At 36.4% G+C, this 19,502-nt stretch overlaps 1 protein-coding gene across 1 annotated transcript in view; it reads right to left on the minus strand.

Moving 5' to 3' along the window:
- The window catches only part of Rbcn-3A (Rabconnectin-3A), a 2,573,828-nt gene that overhangs the window by 1,566,447 nt on the left and 987,879 nt on the right, over positions 1 to 19,502 (minus strand). The window contains exon 27 of the mRNA XM_067779516.1: positions 16,372 to 16,604. Within this exon, the coding sequence (XP_067635617.1) occupies positions 16,372 to 16,604 (233 nt within the window). The remainder of the gene's footprint in view (positions 1 to 16,371; positions 16,605 to 19,502) is intronic.

A 19,502-nucleotide genomic window follows, 5' to 3' on the forward strand; every position in this document is an offset into this window, starting at 1 on the left:
TCGCTAAACGTAAAATAGTATCTGATATTGTATCTGAACTATTAACAAATCGAATAATTCGTCATTCGGAATCACCTTACGCGTCACCGGTCGTGTTAGTTGAAAAATCCAATGGGGAATCGCGATTATGCGTGGACTATAGAGCGCTAAATAAAGTTACGGTGAAAAACCCATATCCCATGCCAATAATCGACGAACATTTCGCACAACTATCGGGAAATAGTTATTTTACGACATTGGACTTAAGGATGGGATATCACCAAATAGAAATCGAAGAGTGTGCGAAAAAGTTTACTGCTTTCGTGACTACGGATGGTCACTATGAATACAATAGAATGCCATTTGGCCTGGTAAATGCGCCTTCTGTATTCCAACAAGTAATGAATAAAATAATTGCGAAAATGGGAGCGGGTGAAATACTCGTATACTTGGATGACGTCATAATTCCAAGTAAAACGGTTAAAGAAGGTTTATCACGTCTTACAAAATTCTTAAATATCTTACGAGAAAATGGTTTAACACTACGTTTTTCAAAATGTAATTTTCTGGCTGAAGAAATACACTATTTAGGCCACGTAATAAATAAAAATGGTATAAAACCGGGAGAAAAGAAAATAATCGCTATCAAAAACTTTAAAGTACCATCTAGTATAACGCAAACTAGACGATTTTTGGGTTTAACTGGGTTCTTCCGGAAATTCGTGCCGGAATACGCGCTAATTTCGAAACCAATAACGAAACTTCTCGCGAAATCAAACGAATCTTTTGTATGGGGTCGGGAACCACAAGAAACATTCGAAACCTTGATCGAACGTTTAAGCAACGCTCCAATTCTCGCGTTGTACGATAGGATGGCCGAGCATGAAGTACACACCGACGCATGTAGTGTTGGCCTTGCCGGTGTGCTACTTCAGTCAAACGACAATAAAACATGGAAACCAGTATTTTATTTTAGTAGGCATTGCACGAGTGCAGAAAGTAATTATCATGCGTATGAACTCGAGGTACTCGCCGTAGTCGAATCCCTCGAACGCTTTCGAATGTATGTACTAGGCAAGCATTTTCGACTAGTAACGGACTGTTCTGCCATAGCTAAAGTCAAAACTAATAAAGAATTAAAATCTCGTATCGCGCGTTGGTGGATGAAACTTTTAGAATTCGATTTCGATATAATTCATCGCCAAGGCACCCGTATGGCTCATGTAGACGCTTTAAGTCGCGCACCAGATCAGCCACCAAACGACGTAGAACCGGCTGGGTTGGTAATGAAAGTTAATACTTCATCCGAAGACTGGCTCTTGACAATGCAGTTGCAAGATCCAACGTTATCATCGATAGTATCAGTACTTAAGCAAGAGAAGAAAACAGATCAAGACGCCCAAATTCGACAAGACTACGAAATTAAAGATCATCGATTATATCGCCGTACGAAAGATGGGTTACGATTTGTTGTACCAAAATCAGTTCGTTGGAGAGTAGTGCATTCTTGCCATGACGAAATGGGGCATTTTGCACTCGACAAAACGATCCAACGAATTTCGACACATTTTTGGTTTCCTAAAATCCGCAAATACGTTAAAGATTATTTAGCAGCATGTCCAGATTGTTGCTACAACAAATCTCGTCACGGTGTGGCTGAAGGTAGGCTGCATTATAGTGAACCTGATCCCATGCCATTTCGGGTCCTTCACGTCGATCACTTAGGACCTTTCGTCAAAAGTAATCGTGGAAATTGCTACGTTCTGGCAATATCCGATAGTTTTTCCAAATACCTGGTAGTGAAGCCAGTAAGCAACACGAAAACCACCGCGGTAATCAACGCACTAAACGATATGACAAGCTACTTTGGACTGCCTGTCAAAATCATCACCGATAGAGGTACATGTTTTACCTCGAAGCAATTCGAACAGTTTTGTGAAAAAAATTCGATCCAACATATTAAAAACGCCGTACGTACACCTCGCGCCAACGGCCAGGTTGAGCGAGCTAACCAAACCATATTAAATTATCTTCGAACATCAACCGATAAACCGAAAGAGTGGGATTGTCATCTACGAAACTTGCAATGGTCAGTCAACTCACAGCGCAACGATACGTCAGGTTATTCGCCGAACGAAATAATTTTTAATTTTCGTCTCCGCGATATCGTACAAAATAAGCTAATTGCAGCTATTCACGACACAACCGATAATCCGAATCCGCTACCAATCGACGAAAAACGGCAACAAGCCCTTGAAAATATTAACCACGAAAGAGAAAAATGGAAACGTAGGTTCGACGATAAGCATCGTACTCCGACAACATACACTGAAGGTAGTCTCGTTGTTATTGAGAACGAGCTAGCAGCAACTGGCGAATCGAGAAAGCTGGAACCCAAGTTTCGGGGTCCATACGTTATTACCCGAAGCTTGGGAAACGACCGATACCTCATAGAAGATATTCCTGGTATAAAAATAACAAATCGAAAATTCTGCTCAATATTTAGTACCGACAAAATAAAGCCCTGGTGTCACAGTGCACCCGAGCTCTACGAATACGACGACGACGACGACCCTGATCAAATCGAGGTCGATTTGGAGTCAGGAAAGGCCGAATTGTCAGCCGACATGGCAACTCTAACTAAGTAAAAGACGATTTGAGGAGAGAAATCAAATGAGCAAGACGAAGCAGTCTGTCTCGAACCTTCAGAACGAAACGTCGTATTTAACAAAATCATAATTCGGTTAAAATACATCAAAGTGTATAATCATTATTTCTAATAATAATACTTTCTTCATTTAACATTAAATAAACTAGCGTGCGTCTAATTAATTATTCGGAACTCTGACAAACGTAAGTAGATATGCCATCGTGATACAAGTATAGAATTAAAAATGGAATAAATTAAAAATTTACAATTTCTTTTAACATTGAACAAGAGCTAAAATTAAACTATCATTACAAATTAAACAAATAAATTTTAAGATATCAGTTGAGACTGAAAAGTATAACATTGCGTAAGGCAACAAACGAACATTCGATACTAATGCAATTATACAAGTCGTTATAGTACGAGCACCAAACACGTATAGGATCATTTTTGCCAAAATTTCTACGACACAGGGGTAAATGGAAGGGCACGTAGTGTCTGGACGTCCTAGCAGGAACTGCAAAGCTCAATCGACTTAGCAGCTCAGAGGAGTCAACCTCACCTAGAATTAGCTTATGCAGGAACATTACCCCGAGTAATATTCTACGATTTTCCAGAGTTGGCAAATTAATGAGAAGAAGTCTACTTCTATAAGACGGAAGATGAAGATTTGAGTCCCAGCTAAAGGCCCGTAGAGCAAAAATTAAAAATTGTTTCTGCACAGACTCAATACGCTTTATATGAGGCAAACATTTCAAAGACGAAAACAAGGAAAACCAGTTCAAGGTCATCCTAATGTGTTCTCAACAGATGCATTAGGACGCATTTATGCAGTTCATCCAAATAATGCTGAGTGTTTTTTCTTGCGATTGTTGTTAATTAATGTTCGTGGCCCAACATCATTCCCAGCTTTAAGAACAATTAATGGTGAATTGTGCGCTACATATCGTGAAGCATGTCAACAATTAAATTTGTTTGAGGATGGCAAGCATTGGGAAGATACGCTTGCCGTTGCAGCTGTAATAGCCAGTCCACATCAAATACGAACATTATTTTCGATAATAATTGCAATGTGCTCCCGATCTAATCCATTGGAATTATGGAATAATTTCAAAGATTATATGGCAGATGATATTTTAAACCAAATGCGTCGAAATACTGCAAACTATGAGTTGGAATTCACATTGGAAGTTTACAATGAAGCATTGATAAGGATTGACGACATTTGTTTGTCGATATCAAACAAATCGTTAGTACAATTGGGCATGCCAGCAGCAAATCGTCCAATGCATGATATGTTCAATCGATAACTGGAGCATTAATACCATTATGATTGTAATGAACTAAACACATTTGTAACATAAATTTTAACGAAATTGAATGGCCAACAAAACAGCAACATGTTTATGATACAATCATGAATAATGTTAGCCATGGAACTGGTGGATTGTTTTTCTTGGATGTTCCTGGGGAACAGGCAAGACCTCTTTGATTTCATTGATACTAGCAGCAATTCGATCAGATAATAACGTTGCATTGGCACTCGCTTCTTCCGGAATTGCGGCTACATTACTGGAAGGAGGTCGCACAGCACATTCTGCATTAAAGTTGCCTTCGAATATGCAGGTAAATGAAACACCAACATGTAATATTTCGAAAACATCTGGAATGGAAAAAGTTCTTAAAGTATGAAAGCTCATCGTATGGGACGAGTGTACCATGGCACCCAAGAAATCATCGGAAGCACTTGATAGAACTTTGAAAGATCTACGAGTAAGCCAAACAGTCTTTGGAGGTGCCATGATTTTATTGGCTGGAGATTTCAGGCAAACATTACCTGTAGTCCCAAAATACACGGCTGCAGATGAAATCAAAACATGTTTGAAATCGTCGTATTTATGGAGATATGTAAACACGCTTACACTTACTACAAACGTACGTGATCAACTTCAAAACGATCCGTCAGCAGCTGGGTTTTCACAGCAATTACTGAAAATCGGAAATGGCCAAATGTCTGTCGATCCAAGAGGAATGATTACATTGCCTAACCATTTCTGCACTTTTGCACAGTCTAAAGAGGCATTGATACAGAATGTATTTCAAACATAGTTCAACATTACAAAAACTATGATTGGCTCAGCGAAAGAGCAATTTTGGCTGGGAAAAATAAGGACGTCAATGATATAAATGCAGCTATTGTGGATCAAATAACTGGTGACATAGTTGCATATAAGTCAATGGATACTATTACTGATCAAGATGATGTCGTAAATTATCCAACTGAATTCTTAAACTCACTCGATTTGCTAGGCCTACCACCTCATAATTTACGATTAAAAATTGGAGCACCGATTATTGTGCTGCGCAACATTAATGTGCCACGACAACGGTACCAGACTCGTTGTGAAGAAGCTAATGGGTAACGTTATCGAAGCAAGAATTTTGAAAGGGAAGTACAAAGGAGAAAACGTTTTGATACCCATAATTTCACGGATTCCGACGGATTTGCCATTCGATTTGAAACGTTTGCAGTTTCCTATTCGCCTTGCCTTCGCTATGACAATTAATAAGGCGCAAGGACAGTCTTTACAAATGTGCGATATTAATTTACTTACTTACTTACTTACTTACTTAATTGGCGCTTAACCGTCTAAACGGTTATGGCCGTCCAACAAGGCGCGCCAGTCGCTCCTTCGCACCGCCAACCGGCGCCAGTTTGTCACACCAAGGGAGTTTAAATCGTTTTCCACCTGGTCCTTCCAACGGAGTGGGGGCCGCCCTCTACCTCTGCTTACATAGGCGGGTTCCGATAGAAACACTTTCTTGGCCGGAGCATCATCTTTCATTCTGCGTATAGCTCGTACAGCTCATCATTAAACCTTCTTCGGTACCCGCCATCGCCAACGCGTAGAGGTCCATAAATCTTTCGAAGAACTTTTCTCTCGAACACTTCCAAAGCCTCTTCATCTGCTGTTGTCATGGTCCATGCTTCTGCCCCATATAGCAGGACGGGTATGATAAGTGACTTGTAGAGTATGATTTTTGTTCGCCGAGAGAGGACTTTACTTTTCAATTGCCTACCTAGTCAAAAGCAGCATTTATTGGCAAGATTGATTATTCGCTGGATTTCAGTGCTGATGTTGTTGCTAGTGTTGATGCTGGTTCAAAAATAAACGAAGTCTTTTACTATTTCGAAATTATGGCTGCCAACAGTAGCGTGGTTGCCAAGGCGCATATGCGCTGACTCTTTGCTCGATGACAGCAGGTAATTCGTTTTGTCCTCATTCACCATCAAACCCATCTTTACCGCTTCTTTTTCCAGTTTGGAGTAAGCAGAGCTAGCAGCGCGGGTGTTTAGGCCGATGATATAAATGTCATCAGCATATGCCAGTAATTGCACGCTTTTATAGTATATTGTTCCAGTGCGGTTAAGTTCTGCAGCTAGTATAATATTCTCCAGCATCAAATTAAAGAAATCGCACGATAGGGGGTCACCCTGTCTGAAACCTCGTTTAGTTTCGAACGGCTCGGAGAGGTCCTTCTCAATTCTGACTGAGCTGATGGTGTTGCTCAATGTCATTTTGCACAGCCGTATAAGTTTTGCCGGGAAATCAAATTCAGGCATAGCGGCATATAGGCAGCTCCTTTTCGTGCTGTCGAAGGCGGCTTTAAAGTCGACGAAGAGGTGATGTGTGTCAATCCTTTTTTCACGGGTTTTGTTCAAGTGGCGCATTGTGAAAATCTGGTCGATGGTAGATTTACCAGGTCTGAAGCGCACTGATAAGGTCCAATCAGCCGGTTCACGGTGGGCTTCAATCTTTCGCACAATACACTTGAAAGGACCTTATATGCGATATTGAGAAGGCTGATTCCACGATAGTTGGTGCATTTTGCAGTATCCCCGTTCTTGTGGACTGGGCAAAGAACACTTAGATTCCAATCGTCGGGCATGCACTCTTCCGCCCATATTTTGCTAAGAAGCTGCTGCATGCGCCTTACCAACTCCTCGCCGCCGTACTTGAATAGCTCCGCAGGCAATCCATCAACGCCCATGGCCTTGTTGTTTTTCAATCTGGTTATTGCTATTCTAACTTCGTCATAATCGGGTGGGGGGACATATATTCCATCATCATCGATTGCGGGATTGGGTTCTTCATCTCTGCGCGCTGAATTGCTGCCTCCATTTAGGAGAACAGAGAAGTGTTCCCTCCATAATCTAAGCACTCTCTGGACATCAGTTACAAGGTCGCCGTTTTCGTTCCTACAGGAGTTTGCCCCAGTCTTAAAACCTTCCGTCTGTCGCCGTATTTTTTGGTAAAATTTTCGGGCGTTATTCCTGGTGGCTAGCAGCTCAAGCTTCTCGCACTCACGCCTTTCTGCTTCTGCTTTTTTCTTCCTGAAAAGGCGTCTCGCTTCCTTTTTCAACTCACGATAGCGTTCACACACTCCTCTTGTCGCGCTCGCTTTACACGTAGCGCTGTAGGCAGCGTCTTTTCTTTCAGTTGCAACGCGGCACTCTGCATCGTACCAGTTGTTTTTTCGTGGTCGCCGGTAACCAATATTTTCCTCGGCGGCAGTACGAAGTGCTTTGGAGATATGCTCCTACTGCTCCTGTATTCCTTCGGGATGAGTTGTGCTCTCAGAGGGCAGGTGTGAGAGTGGAATTGCGAAATCATTGGCAGTCTGTTGTGATTGAAGCTTTTCGACGTCTAGCTTCCCTTGTGTTTTTTGTTCATTGGTTTTAGCCGCGTTGAGGCGGGTGCGTATTTTGGCTGCAACGAGATAATGGTCCGAGTCGATGTTAGGTCCTCGGATCGTGCGCACAACGCACGATCACAACGTGATCGATCTGATTGCGAGTATTTCGATCAGGAGACAGCCATGTAGCTTGATGTATCTTTTTATGCATGAACCTCGTGCTGGATATGACCATGTTTCGAGCACCGGCAAAGTCAATCAACCTCAGTCCGTTAGGAGAAGTTTCATTGTGTAGGCTGAACTTTCCGACTGTAGGGCCAAAAACACCTTCTTTGCCCACCCTGGCGTTAAAGTCACCAAGCACGACTTTTATATCATGACGGGGGCAGCGCTTGTATGTGCGTTCTAATTGTTCATAAAAAGTGTCTTTCACCTCATCATCTTTCTCCTCTGTCGGCGCATGGGCGCAGATGAATGATATATTAAAAAATTTTGCTTTTATTCGGATAGCGGCGAGACGTTTGTCAACAGGTGTGAACTCCAGAACTTGGCGACAAAGTCTCTCTCCCACCACGAATCCGACGCCGAAACTGCGCTTATTCGTATGGCCACTGCAATATATGTCACAATTTTTGATCTTCTTTCTTCCTTGATTCGTCCAACGCATTTCTTGGATGTCGGTGATGTGAGATTTTGCTTTGACGAGGACATGAACCAGCCGGGCATCTGCACCAATCCCATTCAGGGAGCGGACGTTCCAGGTGCATGCCCTCAATTCATTGTCCTTCAAACGTTTGCCATGGTCGTCATCAATAGAGAGTATATTTATCCGCTGCTTGTTGTTATATTTCATTGGAGTATGGTTTTACGTGGCGGGTCCCAAGCCCAGCGCACAACCCGCTCAGCGGGGGTAAAAATATTACTTGGCACGTTTATATAGCGAGCCGCTTGCTCCACGACAGACGCCCGCTTGCAGCCGCACCTAGAGGAGTATAGACGCTGCCGATGAGTTCTCCCCTGGCTAGCCCTTAAACCGATTATGTCAGAGTGGCCTAGCCAGGTTGTCGCCTTCTCCCATTAGCTCACCGCTAAACGGATGTTTAGCGGCTACCCAGAGGATACTTGGCCGCAAGCGACCGGCAGTAGTGAGCTGCTTGAACCGCATGCAAAAGAATCGCTCTGGCCAATCCCAGGTGAATGGCGGTCAGAAGCTTTCCCCACTTTCGTGGACTTCTACACACGGCCCCACCCTCCCGATATTAATTTAGAATACCCAATTTTTTCTCATGGATAATTGTATGTAGCTTGCTCACGAGTAGGCAAACCATCGTCATTATTCATTTACGCGAAAGATGGAAAACCCAAAAACGTTGTCTACCAAAAAGTGTTACAATAAAGTTCGAATGAAATTGTATCAAAGAATTTCCTTTGTTTCGTATTAATTTTATTCTCTTTCAGTAAATCATTGAATTTATCGCCTAGCGAAGCGGGCGAGGGTACGCTAGTCTATATATAAATACGATAACAAAATTTCCACACAATCAATTGACAGGCTATTTCGCATACTTAGCATACGTAAAATCATATAAAATTATATGAATCGATTCGTATGGATCAGCCGCAGTGCATAGGCCTATTTCTGTAAACAAATATTACTCTATTTGTTTAAAATTAATAGAAAACGTTTTTTGTAAATTTACTTTCGTGCACAAAAGCGCGCCATCTGTAGGACCAATTATCTAAGTGCTCTAAGACACAAACCAACATATTAGCCCCGCTGAATTCTGACTTTTAAGACTGTCTAACTCTGCAATATATTTTGCTTTTGGAAAAATTACCTAATTGAAAAAAATAAGCTGGCTGAAAAATAGCGGCATGACAGCTTAAGTTAAATCAACAATTAAAAATCTCAACTAAAGCCGTTTTTTTTACAAGCTTATGCGTTTACGTTTGCGCATAAAAAACGCTTATCCTCGTTTAGATAATGCTTAGGGGGCCATCTAGCGGCAGCGGTTAAATAACTAGCTACAGAACAGGGCGTACCTAAAATCGGAGACACATACCTCTGGTAGCCAAAATGTATAACATATAGCTGAATAGCGCATACACACAATTTTTAGAGGTGAACATAGGATTAGTGTTGAGGTGAAGCATAGACACATATTTCAGTTATATCTGAGTATTGAAATGTAATAGTACAAATTTTATGCGCAGCAATTTCAGAGGTGTATTTAAAGCTTGACGCTTAGCAGTCCATATAAAGTTTGAGCATAAACGTCTATAGATGTAAAAAACACAGCTTAGGCGATTTGTAAAAAAAGCTAATTTGTATATTTGTTTCTCTTTTGCTCGATATAGGCAACCGGCATCATAGCGGCCGTATTGCATAGGCCGTATATTACCTACTATATTTATTATTATTAGATCTGGTCATATATATTCATGAAATGGAGTGTTTACAAATTTAATATAAATTAATTACGTACACAGATCTCAATGGGAATAAAAAAAAAATAAAATGGGAATACCAACATTAAATATCCGAACATTAGAAACTTCATATTTCCACAATGATAACATTAAAATCCGGAAAAAAGTCTAAGTGCACTTATTGCGTTTTTATATGGAACTGTTTATTCACTTCACTTATTTTTATTTTTTTCTTTCATTTTAAATTTTTTAGTAAACTCTGCCTTTTTTCCCATTACATAATTTTTTTATATTTTTATTTTATTTTTTTATGAAGGTATCCTCTATTCTATTCGAAGTTTTCGTTTTGTGTCACCCTTTCGTATTACATATGGATTTATACAAAATTAAACTCGGTAAAGCGTCAATTGCATACCTAACGGGTGGTTTGAAATAGGCTGAATTCCTTTGGCACATTTCTTCGTTTTTAACTAAAAGTTCGTGTTTTTTGAATTATGACAATATTGAAGTAAATGGGCGATATATGTGTATGTAGTTGATATGGGTGATATAGGCCTACTGGGGAACCGAGCACCCAATACTAACTTTGGTAGCGCGCCAACGGCTTACCTCCCGGGTGGTGTGGGAAAAGCTATTTTTCAATTCAATTTCAAGTAATTTCACCATAATTCTATGTCAATTTCATTTGATTTTACATATTTTTTATATTTTTGTTTAAGGAGCTCCATACCAAAACGTTATAATCATTGTAAAGGTTTACAAGTAGGATATGTAGCAGCACGCACATATACAGCCACGCTCACCTCATAAAATGATTGTTCTTCTTAGGTCAAAAAAAGTGTAGTACCTGCTAACGAAAAGTGCGTAAAAATTTAATTGTACAATTACAAAGAAATACCCATATTTACTTTAAAACGAGCACTTAATTACATCTCTCTTTAAAAACCATATGTTTTGGACAATTTTAGTTATCAAATTGTGATACTTTATTACCGGGGACGATTACTAAAACACGTCTTTTCATACCTATTTCCACATTTCTGGACGGGTTATTGCAGTCCACTACGGTTTCAAACTGTTTTTCGCGGAGAACTTTTGAACGGCTAGAAAAACTTAGCACCCGTGTTTGTATTCTTAATGCTGGCATGACTACACGTCCTCAGATACCCCAATCGAAGACTTTAGCTCCCATATAGGCGCACTTTACATTTTGATACTAAATTCGTTCAAAAAAATTTACCTGCACAGCAACCCATTTCTGATATTCCGCTCCTTTTTTTGTTTCCCTGCATAGCTTTCACCGACAGCAACCCCTATAATTTTGACACTTCGTTCAGTGTCAAACTCATGTTCCACGCAGGTTCCACGTGTTAAAACGGCCGAGCGGAAGGACAGACGGTCGACTGTGTATAAAAACTGGGCGTGGCTTCAACCTATTTCGCCCATTTTCACAGAAAACAGTTATCGTCATAAATTGTGGTGAATTTTTGTTCGACTTATGGCATTAAAACTATTCTAGACAAATTAAGCGAAAAAGGGCGGATCCACGCCCATTTTGAAATGTTCTTTTATTTTTGTAAGTTTTTGCACCATATCATTACTGGAGTTGAATGTTGGCATAATTTACTTATATACTGTAAATATATTCAATTTTTTGTTAAAATTTGACTTAAAAAAAATTTTTTTCTTAAGTGGGTGTGTTCGTCATCCGATTTTGCTAATTTTTATTTATCACACATGTAGTAATAGGAGTAACGCTCCTGCCAAATTTCATTATGATATTTTCAACGAGTGCCAAAGTACAGCTTGCAAAACTTTTAAATTACCTTCTTTAAAATTTTACCAATTTTCTATTCAGCGTCATAAGGTCAACCCACCTACCAAGTTTCATCGCGTTATCCATCTTTGGTAATGAATTATCGCACTTTTTCGGTTTTTCGAAATTTTCGATATCGAAAAAAGGGCGTGGTTATAGTCCGATTTCGTTCATTTTAAATAAGGTAAGTGCCACTAATTTCGTGGTAGTACGTTATTTCGTGGCATTTCGATTTTCTCTTGCAAATAAGGAATTGGGGGAGTGTTTCATTAAACTGAAAATTTCATAATAAAGATTGGTTTTTACGGTATAATAATTGATATTTTACTATTATTTAATATTAAACCTAATATTAAATATCAAGCAATATAAAGCTGGAAGCTCGGAAAATATGACTGTTGTAAGGAGGCCTCTTAAGTAAAGTGTTAAGGAGTCCAGTGTATTTTGTTAAGCCTGTAAAAATTGTATCGGTAAATTTTTTTTTATGATGATTATTTTTTTGGTATTTAGTGAACATTTCTTAAACGTCTCTATTACTTGCAGAACTCATTAATTTTTTTAACTTTTTTTTTAAATATTTCTAACCCACGAAATTAGGGACACACTTTTTTTGTGATGTATCTAATTTCGTGGTACCCACGAAATTAGGGTAATATAAGACTTTATGTTTTTCATATTTCTTTAACATTTCATAAGAAACCCTATTTTTTTAAGTAATTTCGTTATTAAGTAAACCTCCGAGGAAGATTTTGATGTAATTTCGTGGTACACTTTTATTAATCTATTCGTCAATATTTTAATCAAAAAGCTCTGCGAAGCACAACACTTTAACGAAATAATGCATTATAGAACTTTTGTTTATTCAATAATTTTTCATTTAATTTAAAAAAAATGTATCAAGATTCCAACTTCTTTACTATTTTTTTGAATGAGTATTGATAATAGAAAAAAAATTTTAATATAAACCTCAAATTACCGCTTAAAGCGATAACACGAATTTACGTACATTAAATTTGTGCATGCCCTAATTTCGTGGTATACTGCGCATTTATATTTCAACAGGAAAGCACGAATTTTTGGGGTGGAGTTATTTATGCGCGTATTTTTTCAAATAAATTAAAAAAACTGCCTCAAACTTAATTCGATCTCTATTCGCTGATTGTTGGGTTAATAACTTAATTTCATAAACAAAAATAACAAAAGCTCGTTGCACAAAAGAAGATTTGACAGACGCGCTTAATGGTGTCACTAATGAAAAAAATAAAAACATTTTTAGTAATAATAAATAAAAGTAATTTTTAGAAAAGTAACAAGTTACATCAATTGAATAAATTTGTTTTATTGTTTATTTTTGTTTTAAACCTTTTTCATTTAATGTTACTTATTTCATATCAATAATGTCTAAAGTTCTAAGAAATCTTAGATTTAATGAAAAATTACATAAAAATAAAAAAAAAAAATCAAAAAGAAAACAACAAAAAATAAAAATAAAAAGTTTTTGAAAAGTACGTACATTAAACAAATTTTTTTACTTATTTATTTTGGTCCTAAACCTCTTTCTTTCAATAAATAAAATAACAATAAAAAAATTGTTTTAAATTTTAAATTTCTGAATATGAATTTCAGTGAATCAATTTGTGTGTCTTTAGGAATTTGCTTTTAAAATCAGTTGTAACTATTTTTTTCCATAAAATTAGAGTTTAACTAAATACCACGAAATTAGGGACGCTTTACCACGGAATTAGGTACATCAGAAAATGTTTGCCACGAAATTAGGTACATTTGAGGTACTCACACATTTTGATTTATGTAAATTATAAAATTTGCTAGTTATGATTGAAAGTAGGTGGAAACTTATCTTAATTAATCAACTAAATGGAAAAAATTTACTTTTTTAGTTTTCCTTCATTTTTTTTAATGCAAGAGAGGTAGAAAGTCAGAATAATCCTTAGTACCACCAAATTAGGGACACTTACCTTAGCGATCTGAGATGAGTGCCCAGGAACCTACATACCAAATTTCATCAAGATACCTCACATTGGGGATTAAGCACTAATTTAATTCAAAACCACTTACAGGTTCGAAAAATCAACCGATTGCAACAATGTTTACACAGAAATTTTCGTAATTGAATTCTAAAAAGACTCACATCGCTTGATTCTTCAAATTAAGTTGTTTATTAAACAATTTGTTGCAAAATAGTCTATTTTTTGCAGAACTCTATATATATTATACTACGCATTTATGTATCACTTTCGTGACATACAATTTTTGCTCAATACTTAAGAGAATGATATACACTTTAAGAGATAGTAGGTATTGCTAATTAACATTCGTTTTGCAAAATTAATTTGTTTAAACAATTTTTAAAGAACTTTTTGCAAAATTGTTTTTTTTTTTCAAAAATTTTTTTTTTCTAATTAATTTTAAAAATCAGGCGATGTGAGTCTCTTCAGAATTCAATTACAAAAATTTCAGTACAAAAATGATTAAAATCGGTTAATATTTGTGATATGTAGGTGGTTTTGAAAAGTTCGTCCCCAATGTGGGACGGACGGACGGACGGACATGTCTAAATGAATTTCTTTTTTCGGCTAGATCATTTTGATATATAAGAGTCTATATCTATCTCGATTAGTTTATACCGTTACTGATTACCGTTATGCGAACAAAATTAATATACTCTGTGAGCTGTGCTCAGCTGAGTATAAAAATACAAGTTGGTGGAATTTCGACCACACGCTATACTAGGGATATATGAATATAACAGAAGTGAGTTTACAGGACAGACAGGATTTATAATATTTAATTCATTTGCTAAAAATCTTTTCGTATTTTATAACAATGTCATGAGAATCGGTCCAGCCGCATTTGACGATACGAAAATATTTTTCCTCATCGGTTCGCCATGTAGCTTTGAACTAATTTTCCACGATTCTAGCAAGTGTCTGTAGATATGTGAGCAGCCGTCGGTATCTATTTTAGAGTTAAGTCTCTTGTTTATTGGTGTGTTTTTTATGTGGAGCATTTCTAAAGTGAAGCGTTTTTTGTAATTTTGCTCTGTTTGAAGTATGCTCACTGCTTCGAAATCTGGTTGATGGCCGCTCTCTGCACAGTGGGCCGCAAGTGCAGTTTTTTGCGTGTTACTAGCTGCTCTGCATTTTATATCAGATCGGTGGCCTGATATCCTCGTTTTCAATTTATTCTTAGTTGTACCTACATACTCTTTGTTACATTTATCGTTTTCATTTCCAGCGCATGTAATTTTGTATACAATGTTGTTTTTGTCTAATAATGCTACTTTACTTTTCATGTTGTTGTAGAAAATATTCGTCGTATAGGCTGGTTTATGTGCAATTTTGATGTTTTCCTTGTCATATATGTCGGAACCTTTTAATCTGTCGGAGAAGCCTGGTATATATAACATCGATTTGTACTTTGTAGTTGTTTTTTCTCCGTTTTTGGGTATTTTTATTTCACTGTAAGCTTTTATCATCCTCCGTATAATTCCATGAGGGAAGTCATTCATTTTTAGTATATTTGCAATTTTTCTTTTGTTTTCAGGGTGGAACACTGCATCACTCGTGTCCAACACCTTCCCAATAAAGTTTTTGGCTGTATTTATAATCATGCTTCCCGGATGTTTGGATTTGTAGCTCATTATCCGTCCTGATGATGTGGGCTTTTGGTACCAATCTACTTTTATTTGGTTACCTCTCTTACATACGAGACAATCCAAGAGTGTTCCACCCTGAAAACAAAAGAAAAATTGCAAATATACTAAAAATGAATGACTTCCCTCATGGAATTATACGGAGGATGATAAAAGCTTACAGTGAAATAAAAATACCCAAAAACGGAGAAAAAACAACTACAAAGTAAAAATCGATGTTATATATGTATACCAGGCTTCTCCGACAGATTAAAAGGTTCCGACATATATGACAAGGAAAATATCAAAATTGCACATAAACCAGCCTATACGACGAATATTTTCTACAACAACATGAAAAGTAAAGTAGCATTATTAGACAAAAACAACATTGTATACAAAATTACATGCGCTGGAAATGAAAACGATAAATGTAACAAAGAGTATGTAGGTACAACTAAGAATAAATTGAAAACGAGGATATCAGGCCACCGATCTGATATAAAATGCAGAGCAGCTAGTAACACGCAAAAAACTGCACTTGCGGCCCACTGTACAGAGAGCGGCCATCAACCAGATTTCGAAGCAGTGAGCATACTTCAAACAGAGCAAAATTACAAAAAACGCTTCACTTTAGAAATGCTCCACATAACAAACACACCAATAAACAAGAGACTTAACTATAAAATAGATACCGACGGCTGCTCACATATCTACAGACACTTGCTAGAATCGTGGAAAATTAGTTCAAAGCTACATGGCGAACCGAACGGACGCAGATTAGCAAAGTAAAAATTTAAATGTATGTATGTATATAAATAAGAATCCGATTATATACATAGGATGGTTTATTTAGTTATTATTGTTAGTTATTACAAATTAAGCTGAATTGTTTATTATTGTTGTAGCCCCCTGATGAAGATCTCCGAAGGTGATCGAAATATATTGGGAAAATAAAAAAAAAAAAAAAAAACAAAAAAACCAAATCGTTTTATTACTTTTGACCTACAGCCGGCAAAATAAAAACTTTACATTTAAACGTATAAAGGTCGCTAAAATCAAATATTAATTTTTCCTCATTTTATATAATAAATATGTATTAATTTTATAGTTATATATAAAACCAACTCCTTAATATTCGAATACCTGTAAATATTTGATAGGATCAGCACTAACAGTTTTATTCCCAGCAACACAAGCGCTTAATAATGGCAAAGTTGTAGGAAAAGGAAGAGGACTCAACAGTTGCTGCTGTGTTTTTTCTTGTTGAAGTTCTTGCAATAATAGAACCAATTCCATCCTCACAGAAGCAAGACCTCCACCACTCGCTCCATGAAGCGAACAATAGCTGAGCAATGTCCTTAGAAGCGTCTCATTGGCTTAAAAAGAATATTTGAAAATTTAACAATTAGTAAGTGCATAAGTATTTATTTTTATTTTGTAACAATTAATAAACAGCAGGATTTAACAAAAAATATGATCTAAAATGGCTAACAGATAAAACCCAAATTTTGTGGAGCATCTCCAAATAGATATGTAGAAGCTCTGCGTAGCGACTTTAAAAACAATGGTATACACTAGACTGGGTTGGTCCACATACAAAAAAAAAAAGTTGCTAATGTCCGCCCCTAAATTTAAAGATTATGTTGAGAGGGTGTCGGAAAATTTTATTTTTATTTTTTTCGAAATACAGCCGAAAAGGTTTTTCGTTGTAACTTGGTTATTTGACGTCCGATTTTTAAAATTGATATGCCATTATTTTGGCCTTGAGAAGCTTCACATTTCCGTTTAATGTCCTTTTAAGCTATGAAGTCGTTTTCACATGATTAGGTCAGCTAACAAAATTGTGGGTGTGATCCGCTCTTTTCCCTTATTTGAAGGGCTGAATTGTTTTTTTGAGAAATTTAGTATAACAGCTGTTATAAGAGGTGAAAAGTCAGACTCTGGCTTCTGACTTTTCACCTTTAATCAATCAATTTTAAAAATCGGACGTAAAATAACCAAGTTACAACGAAAAAACCTTGTCGGCTGTATTTAGAAGGATCAAAAAAAATTTTTTTAAAATTTTCCGAAACCCTCTCAACATAACCTTCAAATTTAGGGGCGGACATAAGCAACTTTTTTTTTCGACCCAGTCTAGTATACACTATGAATACCATGTAGAACTCTGCATGGCCTATTCAAACCAAATTTGCTGCATAAAATCAGTATGGGGTAACAAAAAGCTCAAGAAATCAAAAACAAACACAGAACATAGTACCAACTAAGCAAATATGTTGCAGTGATTTCTGATGTTTTGTTTATTGAAAACAAATACTTAAAATTTTCTTAGATGTAAAAATCAATTTATTTAGTGATACTTCTTTTAAGTTAGTTTTACCGAGTTTTATAGGATGCCAGCTAGAAAAACTAGCAGCGTTTCAGGCAAAACTACAACATATTTCTTTTGGGCTTTAAAACAGTGCACGCACTCAGAAATCAACACTTGCCTAAAATTAGGAAACAATTGAGGAGTTAAGCGCAAAAACGGGACTAGGGTCAATGTTCGTTTTTGCGCATAACAGCTGAATAGGATATTATTATTATTTTTGTATCTCTTACACTGTCTTCTTGAAATCAAAAAATGCATATAAGCTATGAAGAAAACGTGAACGCGTATCACAGTTTTGATAAATTATATATATCAAAGTAAAATGTGGGAGTATTTCTAGACTAATCACGGAGAACTCCGAACCCCTTCTGTGAGCAGGCATGTTCATTTTTTCCGTTACTCTCGAAACTATAAATATATTCTAGGCGGGACAGTAATGTGATGTCATTCTTTTACTTTTCAAGAACAATGAGGACAGGCACACTCTAAAAATTTCGTGTAAACTCGCTACCAAAATATTTTTAAAAAATGTGTAACTTAAATCTTAAACAGAACCAGATAATACAATTATTGAGAAAGATAAAGTAAAACAATATATCTTCTGTGTTACATAGGTATGTACGTGTTGTTGTTAAATGCGATAATAGATAAAATAAATATGAGAGTAAGACTAATCTTAAATTAAGAGTAAGCTTAAAGCAAGAAGTATAAATAAATATAAGTATAAGCGTACATAAGATTATAATGTAACTCCTCCACCCTTAAGTTATTTGTAAAAACAAAAGAAAATGTTTTAACTACTATTTACATTATTTATTGCTCAAATTGTAGTTTCGCTTGAATTGACTTTTGTAATATTTTATATTTCTATTGTTAGAAGGATCTGTAACATAATTACCTTGGCGATCAAATTTTACAAGTTTCTTATATTTAGTCTTACTTTTCGCAATTTGTCTATTAATAACAATGTTTTCTAATTGTATAGGTTCAGCATTTCTATATTTATTTAATTTATTTATTCTTTGTAAATTTTTGATGCATTTTATTAGCCTTATACGTAAATATTTTTGAAGTCTTTAATGAGCTCAAAACCAATTGAAAAAATAAAACACAAAGTTTTTCTATTGTATTTTACGGATATTCGTCGATATTTCGGTTTTATTCTAAAACCATCATCAGGACTAGGAAACACAAAACAGAAGAAAACAGAAAAAACAGGTACAATTGGTTATCAAAATATTTCTTGCATATATGTATATAAATTTAACACTAAACACAACTTACACATATGACTATGTTTGATCGACTGATCATATGTTCGAAAACAAAATAATAAGAGAGCTTAAACAAGTAAAAGTAAACAATTTAAAATACCGCAATTGTAAACAAAAATATGTACTAAAAACAATGTAAGGAACAACTGACAATAAGAACAGAAATATTTGTATACATATGTACATATGTATGTATATTCATTGCTTATTAGCTATTAGCGGGAACATTGTTGGGTGCTGCTTATTTCGATGAGCGTTGTTGTTGTTTGAGAACCAAATTCCTATAAACATGAGCACATAAATCTGTATCATTTTTGAAATTCGTTTTCTTGTCATTAAGGGTGTTCGTAATATGTAACATTTCCAAAAAATATCTTTTATGGTAATTTTTTTTTGTGTCCAGTATAACGACATTTTCAAAATCTGGACAGTGCCCTGTATCCTTACAATGGGCTGTTAATGCCGTCTTATTTTCAGAATTCCTGTTTCTAAGTTTAATATTTTATTTATGAGCGGAAATCCTTGTCTTTAATTTTAATTTAGTTGTCCCTACATATACCTTCTCGCATACGTTGGATCCGTCGCCGTTGCATGGTATTCGGTAAACCACGTCAGATTTCTCGTACTTTGAG

This window comes from Eurosta solidaginis, chromosome 4, assembly GCF_040869045.1.
Source record: "Eurosta solidaginis isolate ZX-2024a chromosome 4, ASM4086904v1, whole genome shotgun sequence".
NCBI classification, from domain to species: domain Eukaryota; kingdom Metazoa; phylum Arthropoda; class Insecta; order Diptera; family Tephritidae; genus Eurosta; species Eurosta solidaginis.